At 46.5% G+C, this 22,792-nt stretch overlaps 1 protein-coding gene and 1 non-coding gene across 2 annotated transcripts in view; one reads left to right on the top strand and one right to left on the bottom strand.

Annotated features, from left to right (window-relative positions):
- LOC125123622 (F-box only protein 36-like) overlaps nt 1–22,792 on the bottom strand; it is a 48,783-nt gene continuing 25,991 nt past the window's right edge. Inside the window, exons 3-4 of the mRNA XM_047773704.1 lie at nt 13,626–13,798; nt 1–863 (exon numbers count right to left, since the gene is read on the bottom strand). Coding sequence (XP_047629660.1) covers nt 675–863; nt 13,626–13,798 — 362 coding nt within the window. The 3' untranslated portion in view covers nt 1–674. The remainder of the gene's footprint in view (nt 864–13,625; nt 13,799–22,792) is intronic.
- On the top strand, nt 18,256–18,362 carry LOC125123848 (U6 spliceosomal RNA). Its single transcript, XR_007134217.1, has one exon. It is a non-coding gene; the product is annotated as a U6 spliceosomal RNA (small nuclear RNA).

Here is a 22,792-nt window from a genome sequence, read left to right as displayed (position 1 = left end):
TAAGAACCGTTTATAGGTTTATTTGACAACTTCCCAAGTCCTGAGAAGTTGGACTGTGGACAAGGTCTGCAGACAGATCATTAGACTTCTCTCCAGCCACAGTCCGGAGCCAGGTCAGAAGGTGTCCACGTGCGGGGACAGAGCCCGGCCACCCAGGGCCTACAGCATAGGGGCCCTGCATACAAAGTTAGCAGAGTTGAGAAGGCAGCTGTACTCACTGGGGGCCCCCCTGGGCCCCAGTTGTTCTCAGCTCCCTGTGGGCACACACAGCCACCTAGTCTTGGAGGGACTCAGATGACACAACACCCCCAGGAAAAATTCCATAGCCCTGTTCCCCTTTCCAATATCTAGATAAACTATGCATATCAGGAACACTTGCTAATAATCATTTATTGTTTCTATGCAGCAGAAGCCTCTTTTCTTATGGGGGGCAGGCCGTGGGGGCTTTGGGTCCTGCAGTCCTTGTGCTGGGGCCACAACTGGGCCCTCAGGCTTGGTGGGGGGACCCTGGTTCAGGCCAGGCACAGCAGAGGCGGTTGCTGGCTGTGCAAATACCCTCTGGCTCCTCGAAGCAGTAAAACCTTAGTTCTTAATCAAAGGAAGCCACAGAGGTTTGGACAGAGAAGGAAAACACAGCCGTGCCTCAACTCCCCCGAGGGCAAGAACGCTTGTCCCTAAGGCTGACTGCTTCTCTGGCTTCCGTGGCGCTGTTTCCTCTTGCGCAGATGCCGCTGGAGCTGCAGCTTGTTGGTGAAGAACATTTGTCTCCAGCCTATGTCCTCGGCCAAGGCCCTCATGTCCGGGGTGATGTGGTCACAGGCCGACTGGACTATCTGCTCCCACAGTTTGTCCGACGTGCACAGCTGGGGGCAGAAAGAGTCAGCAGAGGGTGACATCACACACAGGTTAAGGCAAATCCTTCCCTCAGTCGCAAAATCACTCTCCAACTCCCACTGCATGGGAGGCAGTAGAGAAAACACCCCAAATGAATGAAGATGTGCCAGACACGGTTCTGACTCCAGAAATGTCCTCTGTGAGGAGAGAGGCAGGTGCATGAAGCAGTAAAGGACAAAGGACAACATTCAACAAGGACCTACGGAATAGCACAGGAAGCTCTACTCAATAGTCTGTGATAGGAGTTCCCGTCGTGGCGCAGTGGTTAACGAATCCGACTAGGAACCATGAGGTTGCGGGTTCCATCCCCGGCCTCGCTCAGTGGGTTAAGGATCTGGTGTTGCTGTGAGCTGTGGTGTAGGTCGCAGACACGGCTCAGATCCCGAGTTGCTGTGGCTGTGGTGTAGGCCGGCGGCTTCAGCTCCTATTGGACCCCTAGCCTGGGAACCTCCATATGCCGCGGGAGGGCCCTGGAAAAGGCAAAAAGACCAAAAATAATAATAATAATCTGTGATAAACTCTGGGGGGGGGGAAATGGACGCACACCTGAAACTAATACAACATAGTAAGTCAACTATACTCCAATTAAAGAAAAAAACTTCACTCTGCTGCACACCTGAAACTAATACAACATAGTAAGTCAACTATACTCCAATTAAAGAAAAAAAATTCTTTTAAGAAGAGTTCCTGCTATGGCACAACGTGAATGACCAACAGCATCTCTGCAGCACCAGGATGCAGGTTCGATCCCCAGTCTGGCACAGTGAGTGAAAGGATCTGGTGTTGCCACAGCTGTAGCATAGGTCACAACAGCAGCTCAGATTGATCCCTGGCCTGGGGACTCCATATGCCTCAGGGCGGCCAAAAAAAAAAAAAAAAAGGACAAAGCAATACTCAATTAACAGGAGTTCCCACGGTGGCTCAGTGGGTCAAGAACCCAGTTAGTATCTATGAGGATGTAGGTTCGATGCCTGGCCTCGCTCAGTGGGTTAAGGACCCAGCATTGTTTCAAGCTGTGGCCCAGGGCACAGATGTGGCTCAGATCCCACACTGCTGTGGCTGTGGCATAGACTGGCAGTTGCAGCTCTGATTTGATCCCTCCCCCAGAGAACTTCCATATGTTACAGGTGCAGCTGTAAAAAGAAAGAAAAGAATAAAAAACAATTCACAGAATAAACCGAGTTTTGATCTCATTTAAGATGTGAAATGCAAGACAGTTATAAATAGTACGCACGTGACCTCATTATTTGTTTCACTTCCAATCAGCCACATAACATAGGCTGACAGTGGACCTGCCACTCAGATCTTCCACCCGGTGCCGCAGCGGCTTCTCAAGTGGGAGCCTCGCCAACCCCCGCCCAGCTTGCCTTCATGGGAAGCCCTCACCCAAGTCACCTCTTCCCCGGGCTTGGACAGCTTAGTCCACAGCGAGTCACCCAATATTGAACCACAACTGCATCAAAGTGAACAAGCAGCCCCCGGAGACTGCCCACCAGCACATCTAAAATTTACCCTTCTCCCATCTACAGGTTTTACATGGAGCCCTTTGCATCAAGACATCACACCATGCACGGAGTGGCCCTCGAGATTCGGTCTGCTCCCTGAGCCTGCCGGGCACATCGCAAAGCCAGCCGTTGTCTGGGAATAACCTTCCCTCATGTTCTGCAGCCTGGGCTTTACCTGAGGCCACAAGGTTAAGGACAGAAAAGACCCCTCTGGCCCAATATCCACACAAGATCACTTTGCCTCCAAGTTCAGCATTGTCCCTCCCCGGACAGTGGCCAGATTAATCTTGAAACCAGGAGGTTCCTGAAGTTGAGTCCGTGCACAGCTGCCACCCTTGTCATCTGGGCACTCGGTAGGGAAAGAAGCTGACATCCAGAGAGCAGATCGCCTCATCAGTCTAATTGCTGAAAAGTCCTATTGGTGAGCTGTCACATGGGACACAAATCTCTATTCTTTGGCTCATTCTGAAAAGTCCATCCAAATACTTCTTCCCCAAACTCCTCATTAATCTCCCAAGCTTGTGTTTTTCAAGATTTTGACCATCTAGTCAAAACATTAGTCTTTGCCTTCTAGAAATTCAAGGGCTGTTGCTCAATAGCAGAATAGTTATCTGCAAAACTTCCATGCTCTTTACGCTAAAAACCTGGAGGGAATTCCCATCGTGGCTCAGCAGTAAGGATCCCAACAAGTGATCATGAGAATTCAGGTTTGATCCCTGGCCTTGCGCAGTGGATTAAGGGTCCAGCATTGCCAGGATTTGTGGTGTAGGTCACAGATGCAGCTCAGATCTGGCGTGACTCAGATCTGGTTAAGGATCCAGCATTGCCGCGAGCTGCAGTGTAGGTTGCAGACGTGGCTCTGATCTGGCATTGCTGTGGCTGTGGCTGTGGCTGTGGCTGTGTCGTAAGCCAGCAGCTACTGCTCCAATTCCACCCCTAGCCTGGGAAATTCCATACGCTGCAGGCGTGGCCTTAAAAAAATAATAATAAAAATAAAATCCTGGATGTCTGAGCTGTAATTTTCCTGACGACACCTGGCACAGGTTACAGCAAGGATCCAGACAGGCCATCACCACACAGGCTACTGACATTGTGAGCACCACTAAATCTGCTGAATCTTATGGGGCAAGTGACCCAACCGCTTACACTGACATCTGAACCAGCAGCCAGGTCCCACTTCAAACTGGCAGCTGGGGAGATCCTGTTGTGGCTCAGCAGATTAAGAGCCCTACACAGTGTCTGTGAAGATGCGGGTTCGATCCCTGGCCTCACTCAGTGGGTTTAGGATCCGGCATTGCCATGAGCTACAGATGTAGGTTGCAGATGTGGCTGGGATCTGGCATTGCTGTGGCTGTGGCATAGGCCAGTGGCTGCAGCTCTGATTAGATCCCCTAGCCTAGGAACCTCCATATGCCACAGGTGTGCCCCCCCCCAAAAAAAAAACACTGGCAGCTTGATGGGTTATTTGGTAAATGAATCAGAGAAGCAAACTCAAATGGGCTATGTGTGCTTGAAAACTACAAAGACACACAAAGAGATGTGCTGCTTTTTTTTTGTTTTTTTTTTCTTCTTTCGATTTTTTGTTTGTTTTGGGGACTTTTTTTTTTTTTTTTTTGGCTGCACTTGCCACATACAAAAGTTTCTGGGACAGGGACCACACCCTCACCACAGCAGTGACCTGGGCCACAGCCGTGACAACACCAGATCCTTAACCACCAGGTCCCCAGGGAACTTTGGCATGCCTTCAGGGACTGAGGACCTTTCAGCTTCGTGACTCATGGGTGCTTCCATGTGGCCCAAGGAAGAAAGTTCTTTCAAAGCCAAGGCCTGTCTTGGAGTTCTCGTCGTGGATCAGCGGAGAAGAATCTGACAAGTACCCATGAGGACACAGGTTCAATCCCTGGCCTCACTCAGTGGGTTAAGGATCCAGCGTTGCCATGAGCTGTGGTGTAGGTCGCAGATGTGGCTTGGATCTGGCATTGCTGTGGCTGTGGTGTAGGCCAGTGGTTACAGCTCTTTCGACCCCTAACCTGGGAACCTCCGTATGCCGCAGGTGCAGCCCTAAAAGAACAACAACAAAAAACCTCAAGGTCTGTCATTGTGACCTGCCTGCTGGGATTCCTGTCTCACTGAGGGGAAAAAAACATATTCCCAAGCTTAACTCCATCTTTGAAAAGACAGAACTTTTTCCTTACATTCTTCAGGTCCAAGGGAGACAAGTCAACTAGCAAACATTGTTGATTGAGTCCTGGCCCTGCCACGTAATTACTAAATTGCCTTGGACAGTCTGCTTATCACTCTGGGCCCGTCTTCACATAGGACCTTGCATTGAGGAGCAGAATAACGTGATTTAAGCACACCAGCGAGGGAGTACGGCTGTCAGGCACAGCCCTGAGCTCCACTGTTCACTCTCTGTGCACTGGATCTGAGCCTCTGTTTCCATCGCCATAATCAGGATGAAATGGTCCCTACCGCCCCCCCCCCCAGCGCTGTTTGAGGATTACAATGGATTACGTACATTCAGTGCTTAGCACATAGGAGGAATTCCATAAATGGTAGTTATGACTGTATGGGCATGATACAAAACTCGTAGTGCCATGAGGATTAAGGATAACACACGTAAGACACATGGAAAAGATGTAATTAATGGGCAGAAAAGGGAAGCAGGACAGCTTGCTGCCCCGCCCATTTCTGAGAAGACCCTGGAAAGACACCCCCCCCCCCCCGCCCCACCCCAGGCAGTTAGCTCCCAGGGGCCAGTTCAGCTGGCCTGGCTGGGAGCCCGGGAGCCCATCCTTCCCAGCTGCGGAGGGAACCTCCATATGGCGCAGGTGACACCCTAGAAAAAGACAAAAAAAAGAAAAATCTGAACTCACTAACAGTAGTATAGATGCCTATCCTGTTACCAGCACAACACATTTCAAGAAATCAGTGTATCTTATATAATAGAGATTATGGAAGAAAAGTATGAAAATTATGAGGTTTTATAGGAAAGGAAATAATTCTTAAAAGAGAGCTGAAATTTACAGAAGTGTCACTTCATTTATGATGCATATTTTACAATGAAAATATTTAGTTTTGCTTTGCATTATAAGTTAGTCTACAAAATGCTGCCAAGTAGGACTCTCAAACCCTGAGGCTCTTTCGCTTGGTAGATGCCGGGGTGGGAAACCCAAGGTACCCATCCAGAGGATGGTTCCAGCTACTCTGATCCCAAACACAGCTAATCCTGGATGTAGCTCCCCCTGGCGGTGGTGCATGAACTTAAGAGACATGAGCTATGATAAAAGCTGAAAGAGATCCTAGGGCTTATCTAGTTAGAACCTTTCCTTTCACAAATGTGGACATTAAGGCTTAGAGAGGATAAGGGTGTGACTGTCCAAAGCTCATGGTGACAAGTAGCTGAGCAAAGACTAGAACCCTGCTCTCTGGCCTCCACTGATTTAAACACCCACACAGCCTCTACGCATTGGAAATGGGAAAACAGCCCCCCCGCCGCCCCCACTCCAAGCTTCCAGCCTTTCCAAGTCTTATGAGATATCTCAGCTGCACCATTTTAATATCAAATGGTCAAATGATTGGCCTGGACACTTAGAACAGGTTAGTAAGAAAACGCACATGACAGAGAGAGTTTATTTCCTTACTGGGTCTCACTAGGGCCTGTTCTTGAGTCAGCACCAAGGTGAATACATTTTTCTTTTTCGGGCTGCACCTGCGGCATGTGGAAGTTCCCGAGTTAGGGGTTGACTCAGAGCTGTAGCTGCCAGCCCACACCACAGCCACAGCAACACCAGATACGAGCTGTGTCTGCGACCTACACCACAGCTCATGGCAACACCAGATCCTTAACCCACTGAGCAAGGCCAGGGATCAAATCCGCAACCTCATGGTTCCTAGTCAGATTCCTTTCGGCTGTGCCACAACGGGAACGCCAGTAGTCAGATTCTTAACTCAGCAGATCTTCCCCTGAACCACAACGGGAATTTCCAAGGTGAATATGTTTATTTGCTTGTCACGATTGTCCCTTCCCCACCTGGACCTCAGCAGCCCCCAGGAAGACCCCATGTGGCAGCCTGACCTCCGTGAGCTCATGATGACCCCAAGGCTGACCCCAAGACGGTCCAGGACACTGTGACAACGGATTCAGCTTTCAGGGATGTGTGTTCACATTAGCCAAGTTCCCAGAGGATGTCTCTTTGCTGGCTTACCCTGAGAAATATAACCATCCCGCCACCTGACCTCCAGAAGCTCCGAGGCTTGGGCAACACGGAACGCGGGTGAGGGATGGCAGTGGATGCCCCTGATCGTTGATGCCATTAAGTCTGATAAGTGAAAACGCCCATTCTCAGATGTAGGCTAGCACCACAGGCTCTCCCAGGATCAGGCCCCCATCCGCCCCAGGGTCCCCATGCCCTCTAGCTCTCTCGTGTGTCTTTATGCCCCCAGGGCAGACCCAATTCTTCAGAGGGCAGTCTGACCTTTGGAACCTTTGCTATTAAGGTAACCTTGCAGCTCTCAGTTTGAATAGGATCCATTAAAGCATCACTTGTTTCTCTGTGTTCGTTTTTCAAGACACATGGATCAAGTTGCTGCCTTGAAATTTACTGTCATTGTCTATGTAGACCGTGTCTGGACCCTGTTTCATTTTTACACAAACCTGGTCAAAACCCTGTCTCCTCTGGAGTCCCCCCCACCCCATGATTAAAGTGCACATGTGCTCTGAAAAAAAAAAAAAAAAAGCATCACTGACCACGTCCCTGCAGATCTGTCCCCACCCCCACCCCACCCACCTGCCCCAGCCTCTCCAGTTTCATTTCAAGCTCTTCTATCCCCCAGCCCTTCATTCTAGCAGCAGCGGCTTTATTTCTGTTCTTCCCGCTTCAGAGTCTTTGACCAAGCTGTTCCCTCTGCCTGGACTATTCGGCTTCCCACTCTTAGCCTGGCTCACTCCCACCTGTCAGGTGCATGCCCCTTCCTCAGGGCAGCCTCTGGTCAGGCTGTGTCCCTCACAGCCCCCCTACATCACTCCCCTGAGCTCTGATCACAGCTCTCACTGAACAACTAGAGAGTTAATCGTGCTCTCTCTCTCAAAGCTCCTTGAAGATGGACCCTGTGACTCTTTCCAGCTTCAAGCCCTCAGCCCCCAACTCAGTGCCTGGCCGGCAGCAGGGGCTCCACGATCATGACTCACCCACTGCACAAAGCCCCTAGTGGAGCGCTGAGGACAGTGGTCCACTCCCAGGTCACAGCCAGAACAGGGCGGGAAGTCAGTTCTGCCCCCTGCTGGCCCTTAGGACCCTGGGCAGGTTAGCTAATCTTGCTGATTCTTAGCTTTCTTATCTATAACGCAAGGGTAATAATAGTACCTACATCGTAGGGTTTTTGAGAACTAAATGAAATAAAATGAAATAATGCTCAGTGCATTGCCAGACCCTCAGTAAGTGTTCAGCAAGCAGGATAACCTCTTTTCCCAGAGTACACACTCCCTTCTTTCTCCAGGCTCAAGGGGGCACAGCATTACTGTCCCCGTAGACTACAGTATCTTGCCTAATTCTCTCTATATATTTGATGATTTAAAGTCATATGTATTGTGGAGTTCCCATTGTGGCTCAGCAGTAATGAACCCAACTAGCATCCATGAGGTTGCGGGTTCGATCCCTGGCCTCACTCAGTGGGTTAAGGATCTGGTGTTGCCGTGAGCAGCGGTGTAGGTCACAGACAAGGCTTGGATCTGGCATTGCTGTGGCTGTGACGTAAGCTGGCAGCTGGAGCTCCGATTAGACCCCTAGCCTGGGACCCTCCATATGCCACGGGTGCGGCCCTAGAAAAGACAGAAAAACGAAAAGACACCGATGGAGAGCAATACATAACATGCTTTTTAAGAGTGTGTGTACACATATGCTCACATGTCACACACGTTTGCACTTGTATGTGCATAGACTACCTCTGGAAGGATGTTCAAAACATTGGTAATATGATCGCTGCTGGAGATGAGAATTAGAGGCATGCGGGTCAAGAATTGGGGGGTGGTGGAGAATTACTACATGTTAAAAGACATATAATTTTTTTTTCTTTTTTTTTTTGTCTTTTGTCTTTGTTGTTGTTGTTGTTGTTGTTGCTATTGCTATTTCTTGGGCCGCTCCCGTGGCATATGGAGGTTCCCAGGCTAGGGGTCCAATCAGAGCTATAGCCACCGGCCTACGCCAGAGCCACAGCAACGCGGGATCCGAGCCACGTCTGCAACCTACACCACAGCTCATGACAACGCCGGATCGTTAACCCACTGAGCAAGGGCAGGGACCGAACCCGCAACCTCATGGTTCCTAGTCGGATTCGTTAACCACTGCGCCACGACGGGAACTCCAAGACATATAATTTTTATTTTTGGAGTTCCTGTTGTGGCTTCTCTGGTTAAGAATCCGGTATAGTGTCCATGAAGATGCAGGTTCAACCCCTGGCCTCACTCAGTGGGTTGAGGATCCCACACAGGCTGTGGCACAGGCGGGCAGCTACAGCTCTGATTCGACCTCTAGCCCAGGAACTTCCATATGCCACAGGTGTGGCTGTCAAAAGAAAAAAAGAAAAAAGAAATCTAGTTTTTCTTTCTTTCTTTTTTTTTTTTTTTTAGGGCCATACCCACAGCACGTGGAGGTTCCCTGGCTAGGGGTAGAATTGGAGCTGTAGACACCAGCCTACACCACAACCATAACAACATCAGATCCAAGCTGCATCTATGACCTACATCACAGCTCACGGCAACATTAGGTCCTTAACCCACTGAGCAAGGCCAGGGATCGAACCCGCAACCTCATGGTTCCTAGTTGGATTCGTTTCAGCTGTGCCAGGATGGGAACTCCAAAGACATTTAATTTTTTAAAAATTTCCAAGCTGGTTACTGTAATGCAAATTGATTTTCTTTTTCAAAAATATGAACAAAATTGAAATATCACAAAGCTCAAAAGAGAAGCATTCAGAAGTTAAGGTGGTGGGTCAGAGGGAGACCATTCCTCCAAAAAGGAGCAGCATAAGCAAAGGCCCAGGGGCACAGAGAGCCCAGTACACGGGACAGCTACATGCAGTCCCCTAGCTAGGGTTGAGGATGAGAGGCGGGCCCAGGCACCGTGGCCTGAAGGGCCAGTTAAGACTGGATCTCATTCTGAAAATGATGGGACGTCACTAAGGGTCACTGAGCAGGGCAGTGACAGGACCAGAGTGCATTTTAGAAAGGCCACTCTCAGCCTGCACAAGAGCAGCCAATGAAGTAGTAAAGAGGCAGCCAGGAGAGCTCCTGCCAGAGAACTCCAGCAGCAGAGCTGGGTCAGGATGCAGAAGTCCTTATCCTTTGGATGGGACAACCAAAAGGTCACAGGGACTGAGGCCAGAGATATTTAGGCAGCGGAACAGAGTTAAAATGAGAGAGCAGGTGCAGTCTGACTGAAGAACAGTGGTTCCCAGAAGTTTGCTTTGTTTTTGTTTTTCTCCTTTTTAGGGCCTCACTCTCGGCATATGGAAGTTCCCAGGCTGGGGGTCGAATTGGAGCTGTAGCTGCTGGCCTACACTACAGACACAGCAACATGGGATCCAAGCTGTGTCTGGGACCTACACTACAGCTCAGGGCAATGCTGGATCCTTAACCCACTGAGCAAGGCCAGGGATCGAACCCACAACCTCACGGGTCCTAGTTGGATTTGTTTCCACTGTGCCATGATGGGAACTCCAGGAGTATATTCGTCAAGGCCCTCACATAATCTTAGGAAAAATCAGGTAAAGGAGTGAATAACGGAGCAGAACATCGTGGCTCAGTGGTAACAAACCTGACTACGATCCATGAGGATGCAGGTTGGGTTAAGGATCTGGTGTTGCCATGACCTGTGGTGTGGATCGCAGATGCGGCTTGGATGCCACTTTGCTGTGGCTGGGGTGTAGGCCAGCAGCTGCAGTTCCAATGTGATCCCTAGCCTGGGGAGTGCAGCCCTAAAAAGACAAAAAAAAAAAAGTAAGAAGTATGTAAAAACAACCACACAGAGGAGAAAGTGACAGCTTGAAATCCCTCGGGCTAGACCCTGGAGCTGGGTGGCAAGGGGCAGTGGCCTTGAACAGGAGAGGAAACTTCCCTCCCTGAGACCACAGGAAATGGGACAGGGACACAAATAATTTGCTAAAAAATTTGCCCTCAGAAGTTTGAAAGGAAAGACTTCATTAATAAGATAATAAATGATGCGGCATAACAGGTCACTAAAACTCTTTTATCAATAAAGGGGAAAATAGTCAGTGGAAAACACAAAATTCAGATTGAAGACAGAAACGAATGGTTACTATTACACACAAAGAAAAAAGTAGCAGCCTTGGACCATGTGCCAGCTTCGAATAATTCTGCACCGCAAGGATTCTGGGGGCTGAAGTCAGCAACCTGGAAAGCCTTACTTTAGAGCATCGGGTAAATTATGAAGGCTATTTTCAAGATTGCGCTAAACTAATGGCAGGACATGGAAAGGCAGAGTAATAGGGAGTGGAAATGAGCAAAACCGAGAGGCAAGACAGTTGCTGCATGTCAGGAATCAATTCCACCAGACGCTGCAGTTGCCACCACTTCCCTATCGAATCTTTCCATTTACTTGCGAGACAAACCCCTGCAGAAGCTTCGAATACATCCTCCCTGCTCTATTTTACTTACTTAAAACTCTCCTCCAGGAAGAATCATTTTGTAATATACAGAAAGAGCAAATCCTACGCCCTGCTCCTGGAACTAACACAGTGTTGTAGGCTAGTTATACTTCAATTAAAAAAAAAAAAACAAAAACAGCAAACAAACAAAAATTCTCCATCATACAAAGTATGAATAATCAGTTTCTTAGCAGCTGTGAGTACAAAATCTTACCTTTCATACATTCTTTAAACAGCAAAAATATACATGGCATAATGATTATCCATAATACTTATTTATGGCCCTTCATTTTAGGGAGCAAAAATCACCTATATGTGTTTTTGCATTTAAAGGGGGTATATTAAGTAAAGACAGATTGGACAACAAAATTAATCAAAATTAAAAGTCAAGACAATTTACTACTTACCTTTAGAATGGCTAGGCATTAGCATAGACATTACCACATTTTTTTTTAAATAGGTGTTGAACTGTATATAGCTTTTGACATTATTTTGTGTTAACCTATTTTTTTTTTTTGTCTTTTTGCCTTTTCTAGGGCCACTCCTTTGGTATATGGAGGTTCCCAGGCTAGGGGCCAAATCGGAGCTGTAGCCACCAGCCTACGCCAGAGCCACAGCAACGCAGGATCCGAGCCGCGTCTGCAACCTACACCACAGCTCACAGCAACGCCGGATCGTTAACCCACTGAGCAAGGGCAGGGACCGAACCTGCAACCTCATGGTTCCTAGTCGGATTCATTAACCACTGCGCCACGACGGGAACTCCTAATAAAACTTTTTTAAAAATTAAAAAAGAAAGCAATGAAAGTTTAAAACACCTCTTTAAAAAAAGACATTCTATTTCATTACTGTGAAAAAAATGTTGACTTTTTAGGTAATAAGATCGTGATTTGGATCATCTTGGGAGATGTTGCATGTTCTCTTATAAGTGGACGTTGCCCTGGTACATTCCAGATAAATACCGAGTAAGGGTCTTTCAGTTGCAAGCAACAGACTCCAACCCTGATAACTTCAGCCAAAAAGGATTTAACGGAAGGAGAGCATGTGTGTGTGTGTTTAGGCGCTGACAGAGCTCTAGAGTTGAAGAAATAGCTGAGGGGGCAGATCCCAGGGCGCCTTTCAGGATCCAGGGAGAAGAACCACAGAGTTGCATCAAGGCCCTAACATCGCTTGAAATCAGCACCTGCTGTGTTTTCCGTTCCTGTGTCCTCATCCTGAGGATTCAAAGTACTAAGAGTCAGAGTTCCCATCATGGCTCAGCAGTCACAAACCCAACTAGGATCCATGAGGATGCGGGTTCGATCCCTGGCCTCGCTCAGTGGGTTAAGGGTCCAGCGTTGCTGTGAGCTATGGTGTAGGTCGCAAACACAGCTCGGATCTGACGTGACTGTGGCTGTGGTGTGGGCCGGCAGCGACGGCTCAGATTCAACTCCTAGCTTGGAAACATCCCTATGCTGCAGGCTCAGCCCTAAAAAAAGACAAAAAAAAAAAAGTTAGTGAGAGTCTATTTAGTGAGCTCGAGGCCTGGGGGAAAACAGTGCTTGGCAAGGAACAGTGCTTCGGAACCACCCGTAGTGGGAGGTAGGTGATTCAGAAAAGGGCTTTTACTGAAAGAAATGGAAATGGATGGGGAGTAATCACGACTTGCTCTGTTCTCTTATCCATCATGCCTCTGCTTGAGTTTCTGCCTTGGCTTGCAACACTCCTTTGACCTGGAAGTTTCCGTTGTGGCTCAACTGTAGTGAGCCTGACTAGTATCCATGAGGATGTGGGCTCGATCCCTGGCCTAGCTCAGTGGGTTAAGGATCCAACATTGCCACGTGCTGTGGTGTAGGTTGAAGATGAGGCTCGGATCTGGCGTTGCTGTGGCTGGGGTATAGGCTGGCAGCTGCAGCTCTGATTTGACCCCTGGCCTGGGAACTTCCATATGCTGCAGGTGCAGCCCTAAAAAGCGCAAAAATAATAATAACAGTCTTCTCAACCCTGATGTCTCTTCTGTGCCTTAGGATAGCACCTGTCATAAGGTAAGTTTTCAACAAAGGCTTTCTGGAATAAATGCAAACAATAAACCACTGCTATACTGAAAAAAAAAAAAAAATGGAGTTCCCATCATGACGCAGTGGAAACGAATCCGACCAGGAACCATGAGATTGCAGGTTAGATCCCTGGCCTTGCTCAGTGGTTTAAGGACCCGGTATTGCCATGGCTCTGGTGTAGGCCGGCAGCTACAGCTCTACAGCTCCGATTAGACCCCTAGCCTGGAAACCTCCATATGCCATGGGTGCAGCCCTAAAAAGACAAAAACAAAAACAAACAAAAAAAAAACTTCAAACAAAATTAAACTAATTTGAAAGATCCCACGTGGTGCAGCATGGATCCGTGTTGTCACAGTTGTGGCACAGGTCAAAACTGCAGTGTGGGTTTGATCCCTGGCTTGAGAACTTACACATGCTGCAGGCACAGCCAAAATAATAATAATAAATTAAATTAAGGAAGCACAAAAAAAATTCTTTTTTTTAAAAAAAAAAAATTCTATATAGCCGCAGGGTAATTGCCGCTTACCTTGGCAAATCTTCGTGATGTTTGAGAAAGCCTGGCAATGTCTTCGAGATCCAGATACGAAATGATACTCAGGAGCAAATTGTCTGAGAGCCGCTCAAGGAAGTCAAATTTACCTTCACATAAATTGAAGACATAGTCTAATATCTTTGCACCAAATATTAACGCAATTTGGACTGTAAATCAAAGAAGCCAACACAGCAACATGGTTATCCTGTGCGGTCGGATAAAACTACGATCATTATCAGTAAGACAAGCTGTGGAGCATTTTCCCCCGAGAGTGATGTTAGATTTTGCTGAGTCATTCCTACCTTCTCCAAGCTACCTTTAGGACCCATGGTCTGTATTGATGAAGAATTTGTTTCCAAGAGCTGTCCTTGCCTGAGACTGGAATTTTTAGGTACACTTACTGCATGACGTAGTGATGGACTGTGCCAAATTCCAGCCCAGACGTCTGACTAAATTAGTCTCAGCGACATCCTCATCTTCATCCTTGCATCTCCATGCCTATGCCGAGGGGCTGGTCCATGTGGTTGTCCACCAACAGCCTACCCCCTTCCTCCAAGTTGGTGTGAAACACATTAGTATCTCTGCATTTTGATTGATTTTTGTTCTCTTATTGTTTTACACTTCTGTGTGTGTGTGTGTGTGTGTGTGTGTGTGTGTGTGTGTGTGTGTGTGTCTTTTTAGGGCCACACTCAAGGCATATAGAGGTTCCCAGGCTAGGGGTCGAATTGGAGCTGTAGCCACCAGCCTATACCAGAGCCATAGCAACGCAGGATCTGAGCCCCGTCTGAGACCTACACCACAGCTCATGGCAACACAGGATCCTTAACCCACTGATTGAGGCCAGGGATCGATCCCACGTCCTCAAAGATGCTAGTTGGGTTCGTTAACCACTGAGCCACAACGGAAATTTCATTTTACACTGTTTATCGAACTTTTTTCCTTCTTCATTGCCTTATTTCATTTCTATCTTTACATGATTTAAAAAAAAATAGAAAGAGATGGAGTTCCTGCTTTGGCACAGTGGGTTAATGATCTGACTTGTCTCTGCGGTGGCACCAGTTCAATCTGGCGTTGCTTGGCCCAGAAACTTCTGCATGGTGCTAGTGTGGCTGAAAAGGGGGGGGGGAATAGAAAGAGGCAAAGAAAAAAAACAAGATGCATATTTTATGAAAATGGTGTCAACTTTTGCCTACTATCTTTCATGCCTTTTCAGTTATTTCCATATTAGGAAATAGTTCACAAAGAATCAGCCAACACAATGACCTGCTTCAACATGTTTAATGTGGAAAAAAACAGGCTTGGTGTGTGTTTTCATCCCAGCTCTCTGAATGCCCAAGAAATGGCTAATAAATGGTTATAAATAATAAAATATAACATGACATTGTAAATCAACTCTACTTCAGTTTTTAAAAAAGTTAAAGTTCCTGCTATGACACAGAGGGTTAAGAATCCATCGGGTTGCTGTGGAGGCGCTGGCTTCAATCCCTGGCTAAATGCTGTGGGCTAAGGGATCTGGGGGTGCCACAGATTAGGTCGGAGCTGTGGCTTGGACTGAAATTTGTTTGGAAGGATACATGTTCAAATTATAACAGTGGTTAAATCCAGGCGGTAGTTTTTCTTTTCTTCATTTTATCTGTATTGTGTAATCTTTCTATAATAAATCCATTGTATCGGTGTAATGTTTTCAATTCTAGGATGAATGGCTGGAAGGAGGGTATGTGTGTGGATTCCAGGGGTGCCAAAGATGGAGAAATTCCTGGTTTCTTGAAGTTCATTTTTTCACTGCTGACTCTCCAAGCACCACTCGACCTGGACTTCCCAGAGAACTTCTCTTAGGACAGAAAGAGTACACTCTTTGCAGGGGACTAACTGTCCAAGATTGGGGGACCACCTTCCTTCCCAACCTGGAACATTCCTTCTGAGGCAAGAGGGATGTCGCGAATACTAGGCTCCCTGTAGAAGCAGAGAGACTGGTGAGTCTAGAGGTGGATGGATCTCCGATTTCAAAATGAATGTAAGGTATGGGCTATGTTTATGTAAAAGCTCTAATTGTGCTAACTTGGAAGAGCTCGGCATATAAGATTTCTCTCCAAAACTGGTTAGTCCAGCTTTCTAGAGGCATTAAGAGTTTAGTTGCTTCTAAATTCCAAGTGTTTTTCATTTGAAGCACTTCTAAGATCCAAGGAGTTTTTTTTTTTGGGGGGGGGGGGTGGGGGGGACAGGGAAATAACTCTTCACAAACATTCTAAGAGGGTAGTGGGGGTTTTTGGGGGGTTTTTTGTTTTCTTTTCTTTTTGTCTTTTTAAGGTTTCTTGGGCCGCTCCCGCAACATATGGAGGTTCCCAGGCTAGGAGTCTAATCGGAGCTATAGCCACCGGCCTACACCACAGCCACAGCAATGCAGGTTCTGAGCCGTGTCTGCAACCTACACCACAGCTCAGGGCAACGCCAGATCCTTAACCCACTGAGCAAGACCAGGGATCAAACCCAAAACCTCATGGTTCCTAGTCGGATTCGTTAACCACTGAGCCAGGACGGAAACTCCGTGAGAGGGTAGATATTATGAAGAAACCTTGTCTACCAGCAGATTAAGAACAAAGAAAGGGGGGGGGGGGGGGAAGCAGTACTTACTGGGAAAACAAAACAAAGTAAAACACTTAGTGTAATAAAAATCCCTTAAAATAACTGGGAGCATTTGAACATTTTAGATGTCAGGAAAGCAGGCTCAAAGCATGGTTAGATGTTTTACTAACAAAGTCTTTAAAATGCTAACATTATAAAAGGACATATATACCTAAGTACGTAATGTGATAGTTTCAAAGTGTTCAAGTGTTGGGGTACTTAGAAAAAAATTCTTTTGACTTATTTGTATTTTTTTTTTCAGCCACACCTATGGCATATAGAAGTTCCCAGGCCAGGGATCAAATCCTATGCCACAGCCATGGCAATGCTAGATCCTCAACCCACTGCACCAGGCTGGGGATTGAACCCAGGTCACCTCAGAGGCAACACCAGATCCATAACCCACTGTGCTACAGCAGGAACTCCTCCAACATTTATTAAAAAAAAAAAAAATGTTGGAGTTCCTGCTATGGCACAACAGCCTGTCAGCGTCTCTGAAGTGCCAGCATGAAGAAGGTTTGATCCCCAGCCCAGCATAGTGGGTTAAAGGATCCAGCATTGCCACATCTGTGGCATAGGTTGCAACTTCAGGGCTGGGATCTGATCTCTAGCCTGGGAACTCCATATGCCATGGGTGAGGCCATAAAATAGCAAAAAAAAAAAACATAGAAAAAGAAATCTTTTCTATACAGTGGATGAAATTTTAGCAACGTTATTGCCTGCTATGATATGGAAAGAAGGGAATATCCCTAATGAGTGTAGGATTTGACTAACGAGATTTCCAAGCAGAGTGTTATTGAACATGCCGCCTGATTTCATTTTGCTGCTTACAGTAAAATGTGAGAAGAGATAAGCTAAAAGAAAGTCTCTTAAAAGGGAACCAGGATTTGCTGGTTTCAAACTTTCTCTGCCTTGTTCAAAAATGCTAAGGTTAAGCAATGACCCCCCCCAGGTAGGGATCAAATCCAGAGCAATGTCAGGAAAACATGTATAAAGATGATGCTGAGGGAGTTTCTGTTGTGGCTCTGCAGAAACGACTCCAGCTAGTATCCATGAGGATGCAGGTTGGATCCTTGGCCTCGCTCAGTTGGTTAAGGATCTGGCATGGCCGTGAGCTGTGGTGTAGGTCACAGACTCAGCTTGGATCCCACGTTGCTGTGGCTGTGGTGTAGGCCAGCAGCTACAGCTCTACAGCTCTGATTTTACCCCCAGCCTGGGAACTTCCATGTGTGTGGTTCCACCCCCACCCCCCAAAAAAAGATGATGCTGAGGGCGTAGATATAAAATGCTTTGATAAGAACTTTTCAGTGAAATTCTAGAGCTTCCAAGATGCTTAAGGATGTGGTCACTTGGGAGTCAAGGGCAGAAACCCAAGGTAATGGAGGATGGTTTGTCTCAAAAAGATGTGTAGGTGGTTTTGTCTAAAGGCGTGAACACCAATAAGAACAATAGACAACTCATGAAGTTTTTAAGAGAATTATATCAGCAGAAACACTGACTGCCAGCTTGAACTGAAAGGGTTCAGAGGCAGTAGGAAAGGAAAGATGACGCTGGACCCCCAAGCTTCTACAAGCAGGAAGGAAGCTGAGAAAACTACACCTGCAAACATGGGCTACATTTTGCCAAAAAGAAAGGGTGACTCAGGATGGAACCAAGAGTCCAGAGGGGAAGCCAAGAGCCATAAAGAGTCTAGGGTTAGGTCTGGAGCCCTAATCAAGAACTAATAGGAATTCCCATCGTGGCTCAGTGGTTAACAAATCCGACTAGGAACCATGAGGTTGCAAGTTCGACCCCTGGCCTTGCTCAGTGGGTTGAGGGTCTGGCATTGCGGTGAGCTCTGTTGTAGGTCACAAACGCGGCTTGGATCTGGCGTTGCTGTGGCTCTGGCATAGGCCAATGGCTACAGCTCTGATTAGACTCCTAGCCTAGGAACCTCCATATGCTGTGGGTGCAGCCCTAGAAAAGACAAAAAGACAAAGACAAAAAAAAAAGAACTAATAGAGTGCTCCCTTTGGCAGCACATGTACTAAAATTGGAAGGATACAGAGAAAATTAGCATGGCCCCTGTGCAAGAATGACACGCAAATTCATGAAGTGTTCCATATTTTTTTGGACTTGGAGAATAGACTTGTGCTTGCCAAGGGGAAAGGGGAGGAAGGGGGATGGATTCGGAGCTTGGGGGTAATAGATGCAGACTATTGCCTTTGGGATGGATTAGGAATGAGACCCTGCTGTGTAGCACTAGGAACTATGTCTAGTCACTTATGATGGAGCATGATACCGTGAGAAAAAAGAATGTATACATGTATGTGTAACTGGGTCACCATGCTGTACAGTAGGGAAAAAAATAATCTATTGGGGAAATTAAAAAATAAAAAAGAACTAATAGGGAATTCCCATTATGGTTCAACAAGTTGAGAACCTGACTAGTATCCATGAGGATGCGGGTTTGATCCCTGGACTCGTTCAGTGGATCAAGGATCCAGTGTTGCCATGAGCAGCAACATTGGTGGGAGATGCAGCTCAGAGCTGGCGTTGCTTCGGCTGTGACAAAGGCTTGCAGCTGCAGCTCTGATTTGACCCCTAGCCTAAGAACTTTCATATGCCATGGGTGCAGGCCTAAAATGACAAAAAATAAAAAACGAATAACCTGTGCCCTGCTGGACGTCAGAATTGCTATAGACCAATGACTCCCATGGCGCTACCATTTCCCCACTGTATTCGGTGATTCTCTCGTGCCTGTCCCACTATGATATGTTGGGGAGGGGAAAGAGAAAACTTATTAGTTCCCTGGCTTCAGATCTAGAGGGAATATCCTCGAGCAGCTGTATTTAAGACATTACCCCCGAGGAGCCCCATCCACATATGGACCTGATTTATATGAGGAGATTTGAACTACTAAAGATATACTCCAAGAAGAAAGAAATGTACCCAGAAGGAAAGAATAGAATTTCAGAAGCAATGAAGCTCAAAGACACAGTAGTAAACCCAGGCAAATCTAAACAACCACTACTGCATAAAGCTTGTTTTAAATAACAAACTTTGGAGGAGGTTTATCCAAACAAAGCAAATCAGAACACCAGTGATGACTCAGCAGAAATGAATCTGACTGGTATCCAGGAGGACGAAGGTTTGATCCCTGGCCTCAGTCAATGGGTTAAGTATCTGGTGTTGCAGTGAGCTGTGGTGTAAGTCAGAGACAAGGCTCAGATCCTGCGTTGCTGTGGCTGTGGTGTAGGCCAGCGGCTGCAGCTCCAATTCGACCCCTGGGAGCCTCCATATGCCGCTAGCGTGGCCCTAAAAAAAAAAAAAAAAAAGATTAAAAAACAAAAAAACACCACTCAATAATTATATAAGGTTGAGGTTTAGAATGTAAACATTCTAAAGCCCTTATGTTCAAGAGGCAGATAGAAATACTGATAAATGTTGGATTTTTATAAGTCAAGTTAAACTTGCTAAAATTTTAAGGGACACCGATGAGGCAGTGGGGCGGGGGCAGGGGGCAGGTGGGGGGTAGAAAGGAGGGAAGGAGAAAGAAAGGAAGGAAAGAGAAAAAAGGGAAAAAAGAAAAATGTATAAGGATAACTCCGAAATAGTTGCTCTGTAATCACATAGAGATTGGTTCACGGTTGAACAAAATGGAAAAAATTTAGGGTGGCTGAACAAACAGTCATTTCTCTTTTTCTCACGCAGAGTCTGAAGGTAGACTCTAGGGGCTGGGGCAGGAGTTATGCCACTAATATCCCAGGTTCTTTTATCTCTCTACTTCACATTCTTTTTTTTTTTTTTTCACATTCTTAGGCTGTGGCTCTCACCCTCCCTGTTCTCCAGGCATCACAACCACCATCCAGTAGCTAAGGGGGTAGGATAAGGAATGAAAATGTGCATGCAGTTCCCGTCGTGGTGGCTCAGTGGTTAACGAACCCGACCAGCATCCATGGGGACACGGGTTCGATCCCTGGCCTCTAGCAGTGGGTTAAGGATCTGGAGTTGCCGTGAGCTGTGGTGTAAATTGCAGACATGGCTCAGATCCCATGTTGCTGTGGCTGTGGTGTAGGCTGGCAGCTGTAGCTCTGATTCAACCCCTAGCCTGGAAACCTCCATATGCCGTGGGTGCAACCCTAGAAAAGAAAAAAGAAAAAAAACTTGGAAGCTAAGTCCACCCTTTCTTTCTTTTTTTTTGCTTTTTAGGGCCACATCCACGGCATGTTCCATGTGCCACAGTGGGAACTCCTGAGTGTACCCTTTCTGAAGGCACTTTCTAGGAAGCTCTATGAAAGACCTTCAGCTCCCATCCTACCTAGCAACACTGGGTCACGTGGCCACATCTGTGAGGTAGGGAGGGAAATGTAGTTTCTGTCCGAAGGGGGGAAAAAAAATGGAATAAAGACAATAGGGAGTTCCCTGGTGGTCTAGTGGTTAGGACTTTGGGCTTTCACCACTCAGCCCAGGATCGATCCCTGGTCTGGGAACTAAGATCCCACATCAAGCCAGTGCATTTGGCAGCCAAAAAAGAGTGAGAGGGGGAGAGGGAGAAGGACAGAGAAGGGAAGGAAAGGGAAGAAAATAAAAAAGAGGGCATGGAACCCAGAATAAAAAGCAAAGAAAAGGCATAATAAGATGAAAGCACCAAATAAGATAATGGAAATTACAGGCATGTTAGTAATCACAGTAAATATAAATGAATTGATCACGCTAACTAAAATACACTCAGATAAATAACACACACACATGCTCAAAAAATGATGCTACAGGGGTTCCCATTGTGGCACAGCCGAAAGGAATCCAACTAGGAACCATGAGGTTTTGGGGTCGATCCCTGGCCTCACTCAGTGGGTTAAGGATCCAGCGTTGCTGTGGGCTGTGGTGTAGGTCGCAGACACGGCTCGGATCTTGCGTTGCTGCGGCTGTGGCTTGGGCTGACAGCTGTAGCTCTGATCAGACCCCTAGCCTGGGAACCTCCATCTGCCACAGATGCGGCACTTAAAAAAAAAAAAAAAAAAAAAAAGGATGCTACAGGAATTCCTGCTGTGGTGTAGTAGGTGTTAAGAATCCTGCTGTTGTCTCTGCAGCAGCTCTGGTGGCTGCTGAGGTATAGGTTCAATCCTTGGCACAGCACAGCAAGTAAGGGTCTGGTGTTGCCACACGTGTGGCATAGGTCACAGCCGTGGCTTGGATTCAGTCTATGGCCCACCAAAAAAAAGAAAAAAAAAGGCGATACAGGAGTTCCCTGCTGGAACTAGTAGTTAAGGATATGGCATTGTCACTGCTCTGGCTCAGGTTCAATCCCCGGCCTGGGAATTTCCACATGCCACAAGTGCAACCAAAAATTAAAAAAAGAGAAAGAAATAGAAGACCTGAGAGACTAGAACCAGTAAATAAATTGAATCAGCTGATTTGAAAAAGAAAACCTCAAGTAAAGCTTCAGGTCTACACTGATCTCCAGGTTAGCTTTATAAACTCTCTAAGTACAGACAGTCCAGATCTTAATACTATTTGTTCCAAAAAAGAGAAATAGAAGGAAACTCTCAGTTCAAATTACAACATTTCTCTAACTAGCAATGATGATAGGCAAAAGGAAAATTGCATACAAAACAATATTCTGGAACATACATGGCAAAAATTCTAAATAACGTATTAGGAAATTGAATCTATCAACATATTATAAAGACCTAAATTGTGAGCAGTAGAGTTAATCCTGGGATGATCCAAGATAAAATAACTTTATTTTTTATTTATTTATTTATTATTTATTTGTCTTTTTGCCTTTTCTAGGGTGGCTCCCACAGCATATGGAGGTTCCCAGGGGTCGAATTGGAGCTGTAGCCACTGGCCTATGCCACAGCCACAGCAACTCGGGATCCGAGCCGAGTCTGAGACCTACACCACAGCTCACGACAACGCCAGATCCTTAACCCACTGAGCAAGGCCAGGGATCGAACCCACAACCTCATAGTTCCTAGTCAGATTCATTAACAACTGCACCACGATGGGAACTCCCAAGATGGAATAACTTTAAAAGCTATATGGTGAATATCATTCACCATATTAACAGATAACCTGGGAAAAAATGATCATCTCAACAATGCAAAAGAATTATTGCACGTAATTCTTACACCTATTTATGAATAAGAACTCTTAAGAAAATGTAATAAAAGGGAATATCTTGGAGTTCCCGTCGTGGCTCAGCAGAAATGAATCTGACTAGCATCCATGAGAACGCAGGTTCAATCCCTGGCCTTGCTCAGTGGGTTAAGGATCCCGCATTGCTGTGGCTGTGGTGTAGGCCAGCAGCTACAGCTCCAATTCGACCCCTGAGAACCTCTATATGCCATAGGAGTTACCAAAGACATAGGCTAGTTACCAAAATCCTAATAATGGTAGCAATAATAATGTATAGGCTTGTATAGCATTCAATATTTGCCATGTACTGCTCTAATATGTATATATACAGTGTGTATCATATATACACATAGTCCTTTGAACCTCACAAAAACTCTATGAGATGGGGGCTGTAAGAGTGGGACAAAGAACAGAGA

This window comes from Phacochoerus africanus, chromosome 3 (genome assembly GCF_016906955.1).
Source record: "Phacochoerus africanus isolate WHEZ1 chromosome 3, ROS_Pafr_v1, whole genome shotgun sequence".
NCBI classification, from domain to species: Eukaryota; Metazoa; Chordata; class Mammalia; order Artiodactyla; family Suidae; genus Phacochoerus; species Phacochoerus africanus.
The sequence above is the reverse complement of the archived record's forward strand: the minus strand, read 5'-3'. Positions and strand labels throughout refer to the sequence as shown.